The sequence below is a fragment of the Capra hircus genome, chromosome 12 (assembly GCF_001704415.2).
Source record: "Capra hircus breed San Clemente chromosome 12, ASM170441v1, whole genome shotgun sequence".
NCBI classification, from domain to species: Eukaryota; Metazoa; Chordata; class Mammalia; order Artiodactyla; family Bovidae; genus Capra; species Capra hircus.
Genome location: NC_030819.1, coordinates 18343460 through 18362117, shown reverse-complemented (window position 1 = coordinate 18362117; position 18658 = coordinate 18343460). Strand labels below are relative to the sequence as shown.

Sequence of the window (18658 nt, the reverse complement as noted above, 5' to 3'; positions counted from 1 at the left end):
AGTTGCACAAGCTTTGGGTTTCAACACATGCTTCTGCCCAGCAAAGTTCATTAACATAAGAAAATTGATAAGAATTTTCATTTTTATACCATTTCACGAAACTTGAGTATAAGGCAGGAGGAAAGAAGTGAACTGTTTCTCCACTTTAAAATTTTGTTCATTTGGAAGAAAATGCTAAGTTTAGTATGTGAGAGCCTTTAGAGCAAGGGGAGACCTCACTGCCCTCCTCAATATCTTCCTTCATGTACCCCACTGACCCTTGCTCTTTTTTTCTCATCTCTTCCTTGTTCTGCTTCTTCTTTGCTTTCCTGTTCATCTACACACTAGAAATCTGAGATAATGATTTTTGATCCAAGATTATGTAACATTTGAAGTTAAAAGGGGGGCATTTTTGAGTCCAGAACCCAAAATTTAAAAAAAAAAGACATGTCTAATGTATGCTTGCGTTATCTTTAGAAAATAAAAAAAAAGTCAAACAGCAATAAGCCCAGTAATTAGAGCAGCGACTGTGCCCTGCTATTCCGGGTTCCCCTCTAATTGTTCATTTCTGCGAGCGCTGTGTCGTGAATTGTTGCTCATATTTAGAGCAACAATTGGCATTGCGTTGTCCTTTACAGCCACAAAAATATAGTTTAATAACGTAAGTTAATGACTTAAAAATACTTTGTCTTTCTAGATGACTTCATTACGGTATTTAGAACTAGCATTTCGGATGAGTACGAAGGATGTGCAGCCAATGAAGAAAAGAGGAACGCTTCCCTTTTATGCCCCTTTTGCTGCAGATTAGAAAGAAATCCAGTCCAGGTTTTGCCTTCGACTCTGCCTCTGAATTTCGGCTGTGCAATGTGTAGCACGTTTCTCTCCCTCCCCTCCTTTCTCCTTCCCTCTAGCCTCCCAGCGTCTGTCTCCAGGATTTCTCTCTTCCTATTTCAGGAGGACTCTCACAAGCTCCCTCAGCCTGTGCAAAGCTGAGGTTTCCCCTGGATCTCGTATATCCCCAACACATACCTCCACGCACACACGTCCCCGAGAACCCTGCGCTCACACCGACACACACTCGCGCGCGCACACCCTCGCGGTCGCCTGTCCATCTCCCTCCCGGGAGAGCCGGCGCGCGTCTCCACCTTCTCCGCACACTCCCGCTAGCCGAGCTCGCCGCGCGCTAGGATTCTTGCGGCTCGGAACTCGGATCGCAGCGCTCAACCCCTATGGTGGTTTTTTGAAACATTTATTTTCCTCTTTTTCCTCGTTTTTATTGCACTGTTTTCGGTCTGGGGGACTAGAGGAGTGAAGCGGCTGCTTTCCCAGCCAGCCCCGGTTGGCTTTGCCATCCTCCATCAGGCTTATAAAAGTTTGCTGAGCGCAGTCCAGAGGGCTGCGCGGCTCGTCCCCTCGGCTGGCGGAAGGGGGTGACGCTGGGCAGCTGCGAGGAGCGCGCCGCCGGCTCTGGCGGGCTTTCGGCTGGAGGGGCAAGGTGAAGAGCGCACGGGTCCCGGGGTTCACCGAGCTGGATTTGCATGTTGCACCATGCCTTCTTGGATCGGGGCTGTGATTCTTCCCCTCTCCGGGCTGCTGCTGTCCCTCCCGGCCCGGGCGGAGGTGAAGGCTCGGAGCTGCGGCGAAGTCCGCCAGGCGTACGGTGCCAAGGGATTCAGCCTGGCGGACATCCCCTACCAGGAGATCGCAGGTAAGCGCGGGCGCGCGGCCCGGGCCGGCTGCAGCCCGGCTCCCGGGCTGCCGGAAGCCCTCCGCCTTACCCCTGTTGCTGAGTTGTGGTGTTCACTTTCTGCCGGGGGGCTCTCCTGGCCGCCGCGCCTCCGCGCCGGGCGGCGGATGCTCGGGGCGGTTTCTCCAGCGGAGCGGGGGGGCGGAAGGTGTGCGTCTCCGGCTGCCTCATTGTGTGTGCACACGCGGGAGCGCCCTCCTTCCCTCCCTCCCTCCCGCGCTCGGCTCCCGCGCCCTCGCGCTCCTCTTCGTCGTTGGCCCTGGCCGAGCGGGCCGGGGAGCCCGGGACCCCCGGGGGCGGCCGCGGCGCGAGGGCGGCACGCCGAGTCGGGCGCCCACCCCGCGCCGCTCGCTCAGGCAAACTTGGAAGAACTGCGGCCGCAGTTTGCCCAGCGCCACCGTCAGAGTGGCGCCTTCTCCGCTCCCGCCCTCGCGCCGGCGGGGGCGGTGGAGAGACGCGGAGGGCTCCCCGGCCCCTCGCTCCTGCCCTCCGGGAAGGCAGAGCGCCCGGCGCCCGGGCCGGGGGCGGGCGGGCGAGCGGGGCTGGGGGTGGGGGACTCGGCCTCCGACGTCGGCGGTTCCGGGCGGGTCTGGGGAGTTCGCGGGCTGCCCGTTTCAGATTTGGAGCAGGCTCTGCCGTTCCGGCTCCTCAGGGCTCCCCCGATCGCGGTTGGTCACTCCCGGTCCGGGGGACAGCCCTGCCGCCCCGCGCGGCGCTCCGCCGGAGCGCGGCCTCGCCCGCCCGCTCCGGGGAGCTGAGTCAACTTCAGCGGGTGGCTCGCTAGCGGATGCGTCCTCGGACCTCGCGGGGGTCTCCTCGGACCCCGCGTCCCCCGGCCACGGGTGTTCCTCGCTCGAGAGCCCCCAACCCCCGGGCCGGGCGCCGGCGTGTGGGGAGCGCTCGGTTTCCGACCACTTGCGCGGTCGCCTGGGTGCATGCTTTCCGGCTCTTAGCTCCAACCGAACCCGAGCATCTCGGGGGCTCTGTGAATGAAACGTGTTGGGGAGAGGTAATCCCCTGGCTGCGGGAGCGCGGAGCTGAGAGAGGCAGAGAGGGGCCAGGGGATGCTGCGAGGGCGCGGGCTGCTCAAACCCGGCAGCCGAGGTCCTCAGTGCCCCTCAGAGGGTCGAGCCAGAACCCTGGATTTCCACCAGCCTCTGCGTTTTGCCCAGGAGCTGGTCTCTACTGTGCATTTTGCAGTGATGGTAAAACACCACGGTTTCGATACGTAGTGGTATTGCTGTTTTATGGTTGATGCACAAACTCTACAAGTGAGGGTTTTTAGTTATCCCGGAATGAGCACGTTTCTAGAAATGTAGGCACTGGGAAAAAAAAAAAACAACAACACAACAGCTTATACATCACGCTAACAGCGCGGAGCATTATATTCAGGGAGAGGTTTTCAATTCTGAGCCAGACGTAGGCAGCCTCTGGTGAGTCGGAGGCGGAACCTGTGGTGAATTATAAGACCACTTTTCTCTCTGTCACTTCATCTCGCTTTTCCAGAGCTCCTTAATTTGTTAATCAATACGTAGAGAGCGACTGCCCCCACAGATCCTAAAGTTTCTTAACTCTCCTTCCCCTTCGTCTACTGTTATTTCATTCTTTTTAATTAATTGATAAGGATCAGCTTTGCCTTTTTCTCCCTCCCTCAATCTCAGGGAAATCAACTTTTTAAAGGTTTAGAATATGGATCACTTTTTTTCTGGGAACTTTTTCTCCTCTAATCTGGGATTTTTCAAACTATGTCTTTTAAGCACACAGGTATTTCCCAGCATGATTTCAGAAAAGGTATCTCCAAGAAGAAAATAGTTAACTATTTTTAAATTGCTTCTGTATTAGTTAATGAATTGTGGGGCTTTCAGGAGACTACAGGTCTTTACCACGATGCAAATCTCCTTGATATCAAAGGGAAGGTTTTTAGTGTGTATGATTTCTGTAGGCACCACTGACTTTTCTGAAACATTCTCAGTGGTTGAAATAAATCCTTTAGTAGATTTTTAGCTACAGAGGGATTTTCCCCCCTTTTCTATCCCCACCTTGACAATTACAGGGCTTTTTAATTAGCTATGAATTTCTAAAATGTGTGCACTTTCTGTTAAATTATCTTTCTAGGACTAGAGGGACTGTCGACTTTGCATAAAGCTTCCTGTCCTTTGGTACCCTTTGAAATACTCAAGCTATATAGGTCGTTGGGGGTCAGAGGCACATCTGATAGGAAAAACAAATGAGATGAAAGGTACCTGTGTATTAAGGATCAACATTTTTTCAAGGTAAACGACTCAATTTACCTATTGCTGTTGGAAGAATCATTTATGTCCTATAATTAAATGAACCCACTTTTCTTCTCCTCCCTAGTTCCTGATACTATTTGCTTTTAATTATCTAGTATATGGCGGTTATCCTTCCCTTCAACTCCTTATCCTTTGCCTTGTTTGGACTTTTATGGGTTGCTTGTGAAATGGCATGTGCTGTTTAGTCTGGCAGGGAACATGAATTTAAAGGAACTGCTGTTCAGATTTCAGGTTCATGAGAGCTGTTTCTAATTGAAAGATATTTGCAGGTAGCTTGCCTGGTAAAATAACTGAGAAGTAATGAGGACATTATGTCACATCATGACATTATTAAAGTTTTACTCAGAACTCACAATTGTGAAATAGTGTTGCCCTTTTCTATTCTAGGATAAAAGCGAATTCTTCAAACTCAACAGATGAGGGGCTGTGATGGGTCATATATAAAGTTCAACTCTCAGAGAGTGGTTGGGAAAGAAGAGGCCTTCAAGGGGCAGCTTGTACCATTAATCTTCACTCAGCTCTGATTTTAAACCATCCCAGGCAGATCAGATAGACTATCTGTCCTTGTTTGAAAGACCTCCAAAGGAGTAGACTCTTGAGCCCCTCTCAGCAATCCATTCTGATACTTAGTAATTTTTGTGGTATCCAAACGTTTCCAAATATCTAGTCAAAAACCTTCGAAGTGTGCTTATTTTCTCTTGTTCTGTCTTCTGGAAAGATATTGAGCCATGTATCATCGGGTTCTTTGTTATTCTGATCAAAAGTCGGCGCGAAACATGCAGGTTTTTCTTCCAGCACCAGTAATGTTATCTTGTTTTCCAATCCAAGTCATACTGATGGCTCCAAACTTGTAAAGGAACTCACAGCTGAAAAGAGCATCTGCTTAAAAGGCTAGGCAATTCAGGGGATGTTGGTTTATGCTTATGGAGCCTCTGTTTTATGCTTTGAGCCTTTTTGGCGTCATTAATTATAATATGCATGTGTTGCTGACTAGTGGTAATTTATTGGCTCATGTTAATGTTTTTCGTTTATCTAATGTAGCTTTACTTAACAGTCCCTTATGTAGAAATTACTGTGTCCAGCACCTATGCGACAACTCTACTTACTTTGAAAACATTAAATATTGACTGATTGACTTTTTCTAATAACTTAGATACTATCATCCCCATTTTAAAGATGAAAAGACCGAGTAACAGATAATTAACTTGCCTGAGGATGACTCAGCTAGAAAGTGAGGAGCCTAGAATTCAAATGCAGGCACTCTGACCCCAGGCCCTGAAGTACATACACTTAAACTTGCCCACTGCCATGCTGTATTTGTTGAATGAATGCATGTAAAATCAATTCTGTTCTCATCTAATACCTATATAGCCTGGTATTCTCAATCACCATATGCATTCACTCACAGTTCAAGCTGAGAATTTTTCTATTTACTTGCAACATCTACAATTTTTCAAACTCACTTTGAATTTGGGTTTTATGTTCTCTGGAATTGGCTATGCTTCCACCACTAAATTGTCTGTGTATTTGTGCTTTTTCCTGATCATTGTATAGATGTGGTTTTATAAAAGATAGAAAGTAAAAACATGCGTCGGGTGTTTTTTCCAATATACTGGGCCTACTTTCTGAATATTGGGTTAGTCCAAAAAAACTTACTATAGGAAATTATCATGAGGGTAGAAGGAGGAGGGAAGTTTATCTCCAAAAATTAGGGGGGGGAAATATAATTAACGCTGTTCTCAATAATTTACTCTGCCAACTTTTCCCTATGAGTCAGGCTATAGCTAGATATTAAGAAAGCATAAAAATTCTCTCCTGTCTCTTTGATATCAGCTTATCTCAAAAATATGAAAATCTCAAAAATCTAAAGTTAAAAAAAAGAGAACATTCTCTAACATTCCAGGGATATACTAGTGATTGTTTTAGTCCTTCTTTATCATTTTCAAATTTCAGAATATGTAATGCTTCATCTTACCTGGCCTGGGTCCAGCAGTTCCTTCCATTTTTTGGTGGGCTTCCCAGGGAATAAGCCTACTCTTCCTCTGCTCACCAGCAAACCAACTTCTTTAATACATTTGCTGTTAACCCAACTCTTTTTTCAATTTACATGTAGATATCACATTAACATAAATGAAAAAAACAGTGTTTGGTAAGTCTTACTCTTTAAATCTCCTAGTTAGGGATAAATAATTTAATTTCCATTTAACCGCCTCCTTCACAGAGTTCTGATTTCCTAGCGCTCTATTTCGTTAGATGATGTCTTTAAGATCCTTTCGAAGAACAGTGTGAAGTATAAATGAATTAGTGGAACTTCAAATGGTTTTTTTATGATTTGTCAAGTCGCTAGATTACTGAAAGATTCATATTAATTCCAGGTATCAAAGCAATCTAAAATCTGGGCTATTAGGAGTACCACTTGTTAGACTTTTGATTTGGGAATTAATTTTAGAATCATCCTTGCAAACAGAGTTATCTTAGCTGATTTAATTAGAAGACGATATGTCATCACTGAGAAGAAGAGTTCATTTGAGTTGACTGATACACTTTTTTACATAAAACTCACATCTTTTAACTGTGCCACGTCGTAATAGCTTGTGAGCAGAAATGTAGGCCACTATCAAAAGTGGTTTAAAATGTACAGTGAGATATTCTTTAGAATATTGTAGTATAAGTATTGCATTATAATTTATGTGAGAGGGTGACTACTGTTCTTCTGTAGTTATGGGTATTATGAACATTTGACAATATAAAATTATTGAGTCTTTTAAAACAAAAGTGACATACCATTCTGTCACAAGAGTTTTATAGAAATATGAGTTTAGGATAAAAACTGTAGTAAAGGAATTATTGACAAAATAATTCATTAGCTTAATCTTAATATATTCAGACTCACAAAAGTAAAATCATAAATAAGACTTTTTTTTTCCTCCTTAATCATGTCTCTCTGAAGGCTTCTAGTAAGGCCAGCAAGGTGACTTGGAGTTGTCTTGCCTGTATAAACAGGAAAAATTATTATTTCAAACTGGTGCTTATATCATTTTGCAGACCAAATTCTGCTCTCTTAAATTCTTTAGCTGGTGCATAATGAAACTGTAAATAGTTTCATAGTTTTCTCCAGTATTATTCAGTTTTTTGTGATTTACATGACAGTGGATGATAGTGTACTTGACTCCTTGGGATGGCGTGTTTGTAAATAAAGGATTTCATAGTACTAATTCTTTGGTGAAGGTTTAAAAACTCTAATAATCCTGGATGGACATATTTAAGAGTTTTGAATAACCCAGGGTGAAAAATATTTTTAGACAAATGCACAGTTAGTAACAAAGAAAAGTAGAAATTCGACTCCACATTTACACATTATCCAGGCTACTGATTACTATTACAACCTATGCTTCATCTCTTTTAGACATTTTTTTTCATTTCTCTAATAAATAGTTCTTGTTTACCTACTATGTGTAAGTCACTGTGTGGCGCTGGGTGTAGGCAGCAGGGAATTTTAATCCCAGCAGGGAAGCGGAAATTCAGGGCACATTTATCAGTGAATGGGCGAGATGAGTACACAGCACTGGAGTATCTGACTCTGGGAAAGCATTTAATAGGATCCTGCCCTCTGATCACAGGGTTATGGAAATGCCTCCTTGAGGAAGAGTGATGGGCTCCGAAACCTGAATACAGAGTCAGAGAGGGCAGAGGGAACACACATTGTCTGTGTGGTAAGAAGGCCCCGAACCTGGGGAAGCGGCCGTTGCAGGGGCAAAGGGTATGAGAGCCTTGGGGGAAGAGCCTGAAGAAGTCAAAGTGTTAGTTGCTCAGTCGTGTCCGACTCTTGGCGATCCTGTGGCTCTGGCCCACCAATCTCCTCTGTCCATGGAATTCTCCAGGCAAGAATACTCTACAGTGGGTTGCTATGCCCTACTCTGGGGGATCTTCCCAACCCAGGGATTGAACCCACATCTCCTGCATTGGCAGGCGTATTCTTTACCATCTGAGCCACCAGGGAAGCCCAGGACTGGGTTGATGACTTGTGATCCAAGATGGCCTAAGCACATTGACCAAACGTTTACTATTTTTGGCACAGGCATGGACCCTTAGTGCTAAAGCCTGTGGGCTAAAGTCAACTGTTTATAGCTCAAAGAAGCAGATTTTAAACTATGTAGAACCTTCCTATTTTGTGTACCTTGGGCCTATAAAAGACTCTAAGCTGCTGCGCCCTCAACACCCTGTGGCTGAGCACCATTGCCCAGAGACCTCATCCCCCTTGCCTGGCAGGATCTTTCAGTGCTTCCTCTTCCTTGCAGGGGACTCTCTGGTACCTGTGGAAGTGCTCAGCTCTGAGGGACTTCTTATTGCAACCTGTCCAAGTGCCTCCCAAGTGAAGCTTGTTCTGTCTGCTGCCCTCTCTTGGCCCTGTCTCTTTCCTCGACCAGCATTGTAATCTGTTCAACTCACTACAGTGAATATGGCCTTTAACCCAGAGCAGGGAGAAGCTGTTGAAGAAGTGTTTTAATTAGGAGGGGACATGGTTTTGAGTGTTAGTTTGGTTGCTTTGTAGAGAACTGATTGGAGGAGAGCCAAAGGCAGATACAGGAAGAGGGGAGATGTTTACATGAACCAGTGCGGTGACTGTGGGAATGGCAGGAAGTAGAGGGGTTTAGGAGGTAAATTGACACCACCCAAACCATTGGTCAGTCCACAGTCATTTTTCGAGCATCTACTGTGTGTCCGACGGTGAATAAATACTGGTGTGTGTTGTGAGATAGAGGTTGAAACACAGAATCATGTGTCTCAGAAATGTTTATCAAATTAAGTCTATAAAAATACTTTGACACAATTCATGTGTACCTTTTACTGGCAATAGAACATCATAAAACCGGAAGAGGACTATTAGGAGTTTTAGGGTCACTGAGAGAAAAAGATTTCCCAAATAGAGGTGCATTATTAACTCTCAGAAAGTATCAACATATGTGTCATCAGCTGTGTTCATTTTGAAATTCAAGTAAAAAAGGTATTTTTTTATACAGTGTAAAAATGTAAAAATGTACATTAAAAAAATTTTCGCTAAGATGAAAAATGGGTTTCCCTGGTGGCTCAGAGGTAAAGAATCTGCCTGCAATGCAGGAGACCCGGGTTCGATCCCTGGGTCAGGAAGATTCCCTGGAGGAGGGCACTCCCAGGGCAACCCACTCTAGTACTCTTGCCTAGAGAATCCCCATGGACAGAGGAGCCTGGCGGGCTGCAGTCCATAGGGTTGCACTGAAGCGACCAAGCAGCAGCCTCAAGAGGAAGAATATATTAAATTGTTACAGGGGACATATGTGCACCTATGGCTGATTCATGTTGATGTTGACAGAAAACAAAAATTTTGTAAAGCAATTATCTTTCACTTAAAAAATGAATACATTTATTTAAAAAAATGGTTACTTCATTGCCCAAGATTAAATAATGTGTCTATGGCTTAAGTGCCAAATTATGTGACTGATCGTAATGATAAGAATCATATCAGGAAGAGATTTCTTTGCCCTTGCTGAAAGGAGGAAGTCAAATTTTATTGGGAGTGTTTTGGTCAGGGTTCTCCAGAGGAACAGAACCAAGAATATATACCTCATATGTAAATATATGGGAGATTTATTAGATAGATAGATGGTTAGAGATATAGAAGAGGGGATTTATTATAGGAGTAGGCTCCTGTAGTTACACAGGCGAAGCCCCACAGTATACTGTCTGAAAACTGACTGCCCGTGAAAGCAGGTGGGATAGTTCAGTCAGAATCAAAAGTTCCAAGAACCTGGAGCTCTGATGTCCATGGGCAGGAATATGTGGGTATCCTAGCTCCAGAAGAGAGAAAGTATTTACCATTCCTCTTCCACTTTATTCCATTTAGGAGATCAAGTGATGAGCTCTGATGTCCATGGGAAGGAACATGTGGGCATCCTAGCTCCAGAAGAGAGAGAGGATTTACCATTCCTCTGCCACTCTGTTCCATTTAGGAGATCAAGCGATTGATGCCTGCCCACATAGGCCACTCAGACTGCTGAAACAAGTGCTAATCTCTTCCAGAAACACCCTCACAGACACCCTCAGAAATGATGTTTTGCTACTTATCTGGGTGTTCCTTAGGCTGGTTCAGTTGACCTGTAAAATTTACCATCACAGGAACCTTGAAGAATGGCTCACCTTTGACGGAGGGCCATGAAAGAAGCCGTTAGGGTGGGGGTTAAGTGGGCGAGCAAAATAAAGCTTGTGGGGGAGAGTCAGAAAGGGATTGATTAAGAGCTTGTGAGAAGCAATGTTGAACAGATAGGGTGGGGTTGGAGTTTTGATGGACCTTGGGCATCCTCGGCTTTATACAGCAGAAAGTACATTATCATCTGAGAGTTGTGGCAATGAAGGGACATGATGAGAGTCTTGTTTTAGGTCAGGCAAGGAGTATAAACAGGATGGAATAGAGAGGGGTCATGAAAAGTTCGGAGATGGAAGGAGGACAGCCAGGGAGTGGTTTTCGGTATCAAAACATGAGCAGCTGAGGGCACAGATGAACATAAGAGGCAGAGAAAAGGGTAAATGATGTCATCAGAGAAGAGGTAAAATTAAAAAGAAAAAAACCTTTAAAAACTGCTCTGCTACTTAGAAGTTCCACTGAAAAGGTTTAAAGAGGACAAGCTGTTGAAACTCTCGCCTGAAATAATCTATGTCACTTAAGATACTTTTGGCTTCAGGTCACAGAAAATCCTGACTCAACTGGTTCACGCAACCAAGGAGAGCCATTATTTTACATGCAAAGAAGTCTCACCATAGAGCAGTTCTGGGGGGGGAAGGTGGCAAGTGAACAGCATGACCCACTCTCAGGTTCTCCCCATCTTTTGATCCTTCCATCCTCATTCTGTCCATCATCCACGTCAGCTACATGATGAAAATAAGATGGCCGCTGGAGAACCAAGAAGCAAAGCCTCGTGATGATGCACTGAGGCACACAGAGGGACCATTCCTTCCACGCGCATCTCCACATTGATGAGGCAGTCTGCCCCCGGAAGTCCCCCAGTGTATTTACCCACCCTTCTCATTCCAGAATTGCTTCCTGTGCCCATGCTTGAAAGAGAAGGGAAAAGGACTGTGGCTGTTGATCTGAACTTGTTTAGTTGCTCCGTCGTGTCCAACCCTTTGTGACCCCAGGCGCCTCTGTTCACGGGATTCTCCAGGCAAGAATACTGAAGTGGTTTGCCATTTCCTCCTCCAGGGGATCTTCCCAACTCAGGGATCAAACCCAAGTCTTCCGCATTGCAGGCAGATTCTTTACCGCTAGCGCCACCTGGGAAGCCTAAATAAATAAATAAAACTAAACTTGAGCCACTGATTATTTTGTATTAATAGTACCAAAGGACTGACAGACATTACATGGCTCTTAATGTGATGAAATTGGTAGTATAAAACACCATTTGTAAAATGGTCTTGTCAAAAGATTGAACATGTACACCTCAATGTTCATAGCAGCATTGTTTACAATAGCTAAGACATGGAAGCAACCTAAATGCCCATCAACAGAGGAATGGAAAAAGAAGGTATATATAATGGAATATTACTCTTTATACCTGCTTGGAAGAGAAAGGAAAAGGACCGTGGCTGTTGATCTGAGCTAGTCACGGTTATACTGTAAGAGGGGCTGATAGCCTTTTGCATTTTCATGGCCACTAAATTGGTTACTTAATCTTTATAATCTTAGTAAGAATCCCAAGGAGTTGATGGTAATGGAGAAACTGAGAGGGATGACTCAGACTACCTGAATTAATTAAGTATTTGGCACTCTTGCTTTAGACCCATTTCTCAACGCTGGCCAGTGGCGAACTGATGCATGCAAAATGATTGGCTCTCTAGAGGGTAGTGTGTGGGGAGACCTGATTAGTAGCATTTGCCAGTTTTTGTGGTCTAAATGTTCCCACCATGGCCAATTTTGAGCCACTAACAGATTAACAACCAGCTCACAAAATTCCAGAAAATTTAACAACTGGCTCTTTTGAGTTGGAAAGAACCAGGGCTTATCCTGGAATCATATGAGATATTAAAAAAAAAAAACAAAAAAAACCTACACTTGGGCTTCATCTTCAGATATTCTGATTTAAGGGGTCTGGGAAGGGTATTCTCCCTCCCTCCCTCCCTCCATCTCCTCCTTTTTAAAATTTCCCAAGGAATTCTGATGTACATGTGGGGAGGAGAGCCAGTGATCTGGAGCAGTGCTTCACACACATTATCAGGCATCAGAATCACTGGAGGGCTTGCTAAGCTCAAATGCCTGGGCCCTACCCCTCAAGTTTCTGAGTCAGTAGTTCTGGAACAGGGCCTGGAATTTACATCTTTAGCAAGTTTCCGGGTGATGTTGATACTGTCGGTCCAGGCACCATCTTTTGAGGAGTGTCTGGGAGCCACACTCTGAGTGCATTCAGCGTGGTTTTAAACACACTTTTTTTGTTGTTGTTGTTTGGTCAGGGTAGCCAGTTTGATTTGGGCAATGATTTTGCATTGTTTTTCGCCTTGATCTTGGGTAAGAACCTCCATCCAGAAAGCGTCTCTGCTCTAAATTGCACACACACCCGATTTCCTCTGCCTTCTTACAGATGTCTATATTGGCCACTAGGGGGACCAAGGGAAAGCAAGTGACTGGATTAGTTCAAACCTTAATTACCTGTGCCTGGAGCAGACCGGGTTTCACCCAGCTGACTGAGGCGTTTCTGCATGAGTAAAAGAAAAGCACAACATTGCTTGAAAGGGAGACTGGGAAAGGACAATTTTAAGTTTCTTTCGCAGTAGCATCCCTATTATTTTTAGCTAATATGGTCAGCTTTCTGTGAGTAAGTAGGACACATTTTGGGGTCCTTTTTAGAAGATATCACTGGTCAAGAGTGATTCCAGCCCCACCTCTCCGTCTTTGAGCTGCTTTTCCTGTGCAGATTTAGCCATTTGTTCCTGACTTCCAGATACGAGGAGACTACATTAGAGCTGGTCACTCTTCATTTTATACGCATTTAATTAAAGACGTAGCATAATGCATTCTGGGCATGCACACCTGTGTCCTGTAGGCTTTATCGGCTAGTGTGTTTGCTTCTTATTACGTCTTGGATTTCTTGAGAAATTGACTTTCTCTTTTTGTGTCCCTGGCAGAGCTGAGATTAGCAGAGGCCGGTGCTCCTCTGCTGAATTTCTGGGAGCTAGGGGTGTTTCCATTCAAGGTTGCAGTGAAGTGGAGGCCACTCTGTAAAAAAAGCACTCTGAGGTCTTCCAAAAAAGAGATGAGTAACTATCAATTATTATTTTCTTAATGGGTCAGAATAGCACAAAGTCAGTAGCACTTTTGCAATGAACTTGAAAAAAAGCCACCATGCTTTTGGCTAGTATAGATGTTTATAAGTGACGGGCCTTAATTTTTTAGGGGGGATAGTAAGAAAATGTTGTCCTTTAGCTGTTTGCTTATCCTATGTTATTCCAAATCTTAACTGGGAGATTTTAAAACTTAGAAATGATAACATTTAAAATCACTTGATATTTTTTTCTTTTTTTGTAGCAGAAGTTTTAACAAATGATTTTGAGGAGTTTAAGCGATCTTTGACATAATGGGAGCTCTATTTAGAAAATAATTTTTAATTCTGAAGTATTAATAGCAGTTAATATTCCTGAAATGTAGGGTTTCTGAGCATTCCTATTTGATCTGTTCCAGCCTCTCCAGTTTGTACTGAATTTAGGGAACATAGTTGACTGTTACTTTTACATTATCAAGTGTTAATGTGTGAAAGGCTTTTATTGTGCTCTTACTACTCATTTGATTATGTGGTTATCTTATTCAATATTCTTTCACAGACTTGGGGGTATTCAGACACCAGGAGGTCAAGTACTATGTTAAAAGCTTAGGCCAATCTTTTTATATGACTGCCATAAAGAATATATTCATTTTGCTTACATTACCATATGGCTCTCATAAAAGGTCAATTTCAATTGAATATAATAGGTTGCAAATGGCAACTCTTATGTCATCAATAACAAAATTAATACATATAATCTCTTTTCACTTACCACCTTCTGTTTTTTAGAAAAAATAACTTGAGGATTTCTTAAAATCAGAGATCTTCATGATATGTTTTGTATAATAGACATATCAAAATTGTATAAACATGGTTTTCTATTTTAATCAAGAAACTACATGTAATCACATTTAAATTCCAGTTAAAATAGTACATTAGGTGCAACAGATAGTCACAGCAAAAAACCATGAAATTATGCTTTTTCATTTTGTCATATTAATTTAACAAATTATCTTTGAGTCAGTTTCTCAGCCTGGGTTATTGCTGTAAAGATAAATTCAATATTGTGAGAAGGTATATGCCTAAACATAAACTAATTGCTATGATTTAAGAATGGCAATTTATTTTTATCCAGCGTATGCTTAGTAAATTATAGAAAGGTTTGCAGTTTAACAGAAGGTTGATTATATGTAAAAATATAGATTATCATGATCTTAATTCTATGTGGTAACCAAGGTTGCATATTATAACTGGAATAACAATTTCCTATAACTGAAAAACCTGTCATGCATTTTAAAGTGAGTTTTAACCTTTCTAACCATGAGTTTATCAGGTACAACTCTTGACAAAACCATTGTGATTCCTCTGAAATTTTCAGAAATATCATGTGAACTTGAAGAAAAGAGTTAAAAAATGCCTTCTATGTTGAAAGGCTTTGAAACAATATTCTTCGGAAAAAAGTGAGCCTCTCTCCAAATTACTATCATCAGGAAAAACAGAAAGATGGAATACAAATAAGCCAGAGTAGGCTTTTCCCAGGTCGACACTCCCTGAAGCGATCTTCATTCTGGGCCACACACAATTCGGATTTTAACCCAATGAAGCATCAGAGAGAACCAGTGTCCTAAGAGAGAAGCCTGGAGGTTTCTGAAGTCCCAGACTGCCCATCCCCTCCTTCTGGAAGGTGCCAGGGACGCCCAGAAGGAGGCTCTGCTGTGTAGCGCCAGCCTGCAGGTGCACCACCTTCGGCCACGTTTCAGCCTGGTTCCTGTGGAATTGATTTTCACGGCTCATGACAGAAGCTGTTTTCAGCCCTTGAAAAGGAAGTGGCTGGGCTGATCCTCACACAAACAGCAAATTGCTCCCTGGCTTTCAGAGCCTTCGAGGTCTGTTACCTTAAGGTCCTAATGGCCTTTTAACAGTGTTTCCAGCTGAGCAGCAGATGTAAAGTATACTGAACATTGAAAGCACTGTTCTTTTTTTCTCCTCTCCCCCAAAAGAATCATTTTTTTTTACATTGTACAAATACCATATCCTAGGACCTATTCAGTGGCATGTTAGATTTTTAAAAACTGAACCAGATCTCAGATAAATATATTGTCGGTGCCATACATCTGCCACCTTGGTGGGCCTCATGTCCCATGAGACTGCCCCCTGGGAGCCGAGATTATGTCAATGGTAGCAGTGGCTCCATTTAGTAATATCTCAGTGTTCTTGCCTGGAGAATCCCAGGGACGGGGGAGCCTGGTGGGCTGCTGTCTGTGGGGTCACACAGCGTTGGACACAACTGAAGCAACGCAGCAGCAGCATCAGGGACAAAAATAATTAATGGGGCCCCAGAAAGCCTCGAAAACCCCTTATACTTTCAGTTCATTCCTTTTGATCCTAAAAATGACAGTATATTTCTGGAGGCCATATATTTAATTTTTAAAATTATATCCAGTCTGCCCTTGTTTTCCCTTTCTGTTGTTTTGACGGTGCGCTTTGTCTTCCTGTGGGGCGGGGTGTGAAGGGTTTCCGCAAGGGGCAGCTATGTGCTCCGTGCAAAATGAACTTGAAGACCTTTACACTAAGGTTTGAGCTGAGGGTGGTATTTCAGTCTTGTGGGCTTTGGGGAAAAACATTAAACATCACTGAAAAATACTTCGAAAAACTGGACATTTTCCATTAAAAAAAAAAGTTAGAGAAATGGCATGTTTTTTGATTTCTCTTTGATCCAAGCAGTGGTCACTGAAAAGAGAAAAGAGAAGACAAGAGAAACCAGACTAGAGAAAACCAGCCAGGCTGCTAAGTCATCATTCTCCTTTCCAGGGACTCACCTGTTTTACAAGCTTTTGGAGGACCTGTAGGGAGAATGTGAGTTACCACTATTTTTTGCCCCCAAAGTTGAAAATATGGACACATTGCCACTCTGACTTGAAAAGGCAGGAGATTTCTTTCCTCTGTCTTCCTGTTCCTTTCTGCCTCCTCCTCCTCGTCCTTCATTGCTTCACTCACATGACCCACCTGGTTTTCCTCAGGACCTCCCATGTGCTGGATAACATGATGGGTGAAACATTGCAGTGTGGCAAGTTTATCAAGTTTAGTGTGATCAGTTTAGCTCTTCTGAGCGACAGTAAATCACGTGAGAAACTTGTTCCGGTTTGGTGCTTAAGCAGAGTCTGTCTTTGACTTCTTGTTATTTCTTGGACCTTTTGCTAAACCTCTCTGTGCCTTGGTTTTGTCATCAGTGAACAGGAATATACTTAATAGTTCCTCCGTCTCTGTGTTCTGATTCTACTACATGAATGAACATGTAAGCTCTTAGCATAACGCCTGGCACTTAATAAAGGGTATGTACATGTGTGTCAAACAATGAACGGCAGAAAAGCCAATCAGTCTCTTCCACAGGCCTGGGGAGTGACAAGGGAGTGATTCTTCCCCAGGAAAGAGAGGGAAGGGGGTAGTTTCCTTGGGCTCTGCCCGTCTCCGGCCCCTGCTGGCCTGCACAGCTGATGTCTGGGGTTTGTGTGTTCAGTGTTCTGATCTTATACAACTTGGGAAGGACCTGGTAGCCTTCTTTTCTGAAGTCTTCACCCTGACATTGGCCATTCTGGCCCCAGAGGCCTCCTAAATCCCTGACCTGGCCTTCACCTAGCCTTTGGCCCTCCTGTAGGCTTGATCACCTCCTGGTTTACCACTCAGCTGCTTTCTGGGCCTCCAGGAGGACTGTGAGGACTTCTGGGCCAGGCCTGTGTCCCCCAGGTGTGGGTGCAGGGGTGCAGCCCTTCCTCTGAGTGCCCTCTGCCTCCACGTTTACTCTAAGGTCAGCTTTATGTGGCCCACTGGGCAATCTCTTCCTGGGGTCCTAGGCAGAACTGGAGCCAGAAATCTCTCTTTTCTTTGGCTCTCCTCTAGATGCAAAGCTCAGAGAGGAGAAACTGGGAGATGTGGGGAGCCATTCGTATTGCTGTTTAGTTGCTAAGTTATGACTGACTTCTGTGACCCTATGGACTGTAGCCCACCAGGCTTTTCTGTCCACGGGATTTCCAAGGCAAGAATACTGGAGTGTGTTGCCATTTCCTCCTTCTGGTGATCTTCCTGACCCAGGGATCGAACCTGTGTCTCCTGCATTGGTGGGTGGATTCTTTACTTCTGAGCCACCTGGGAAGCCTGTGGGGAGCCATTAAATCCTTCCAAGTCCTTTCTTCTCATGACCTCTGGGCCAGTGGGTTTGCTGCCCTTTCTCTGCTGGCTGGACCTCAAGCCCTTTGGGTTTGGAGATGTTTGTCTGCTAGAGAGGTCAGGTAACAGATACCCATACACTCTCAGGTGGAAGCTTGTAAGAAAACAGTGGATTAAGGGGCAAACTGAATTGAATTAATAACTTTCAGAATGTCATCCCCATTACATAAGCAAGATGAACAACTTCCAAAGAATGTCTCAAACACCAAGTGAAATGGAAATAATAGGAATTCCTTGTTTATATTGGAATCTTTGGACCTCCTAGGGGATGGTACCATAGGGGAAAAAAGGACTTAATTCATTGTTTTGTGCTTGCTAATTGATTATTTTAAACTTTTCTTACCTCTTTGAACCCCAGTATCCTTATCTATGAAAAAGGGTAGTAATATAGTGTGGCTCATAATACTTTTTTGTGAGGATTAAGTGACATAATGCATGTGAGCAGCCTGAGAGAGAGAAGTCGTCAGTAAATGTTAGTTCTTTTTTATCCCAGTTCCCTCCTGACACACGTATCGTGATGAGGAATCTATTTCTTATTCAGAAGAGGAGAGAGAAAACCTAGTAGGCTATAATCCCCATTCGGAGACTTAGTCACTTTTAATTTCCTTTTATGATAAGCTTCTAAGAGAGAAGCTTTAATAGCACGTTAAAAGGTGATCCTGAAGTACTGTTAAATGTCAAATAGGAAATCTTTCAAAAACATTTATTTCCCCTTTCTGGTCTTCTACTCAGAAATGGCTCTGAAACTTCTCTTTCGGGCCATTCTGACTGGTTTCTGTTGCGCATGCCGCCAGCAGAAGAATATGTAGCTGGTACCTTGCCTTGATTATTTTAATTTGCATAAACCAGTGGTTGTCAAAATCACCCAGGAGGTGTGTTCAAATGCAGGCTGCTGGGTTCCATGCTGGGAGTTTCCCATGTATTAGTTAGCTCTGAGATGGGGCCAGTGTCCAAGTAATGCCGATGGTCCCCGGATCACACTTTGTGATCTCCTGAGTTAGAGTTTTAAGTCTTAAACTATCAGAGGTCAATTTTGGTTCTCCAGTGGCTTGAGGATAAATTTCAACCCCATCTGTTTGACATTCAGAATCTCAAGCTATCCTCCTAGGGTACTTCTAAGCATCCTTCTA

The 18658-nt window shown here is 43.9% G+C and overlaps 1 protein-coding gene across 1 annotated transcript in view; it reads left to right on the top strand.

Moving 5' to 3' along the window:
* The window catches only part of GPC6 (glypican 6), a 1225779-nt gene continuing 1208011 nt past the window's right edge, over positions 891-18658 (top strand). Inside the window, exon 1 of the mRNA XM_005687698.3 lies at positions 891-1687. Coding sequence (XP_005687755.2) covers positions 1528-1687 — 160 coding nt within the window. The 5' untranslated portion in view covers positions 891-1527. The remainder of the gene's footprint in view (positions 1688-18658) is intronic.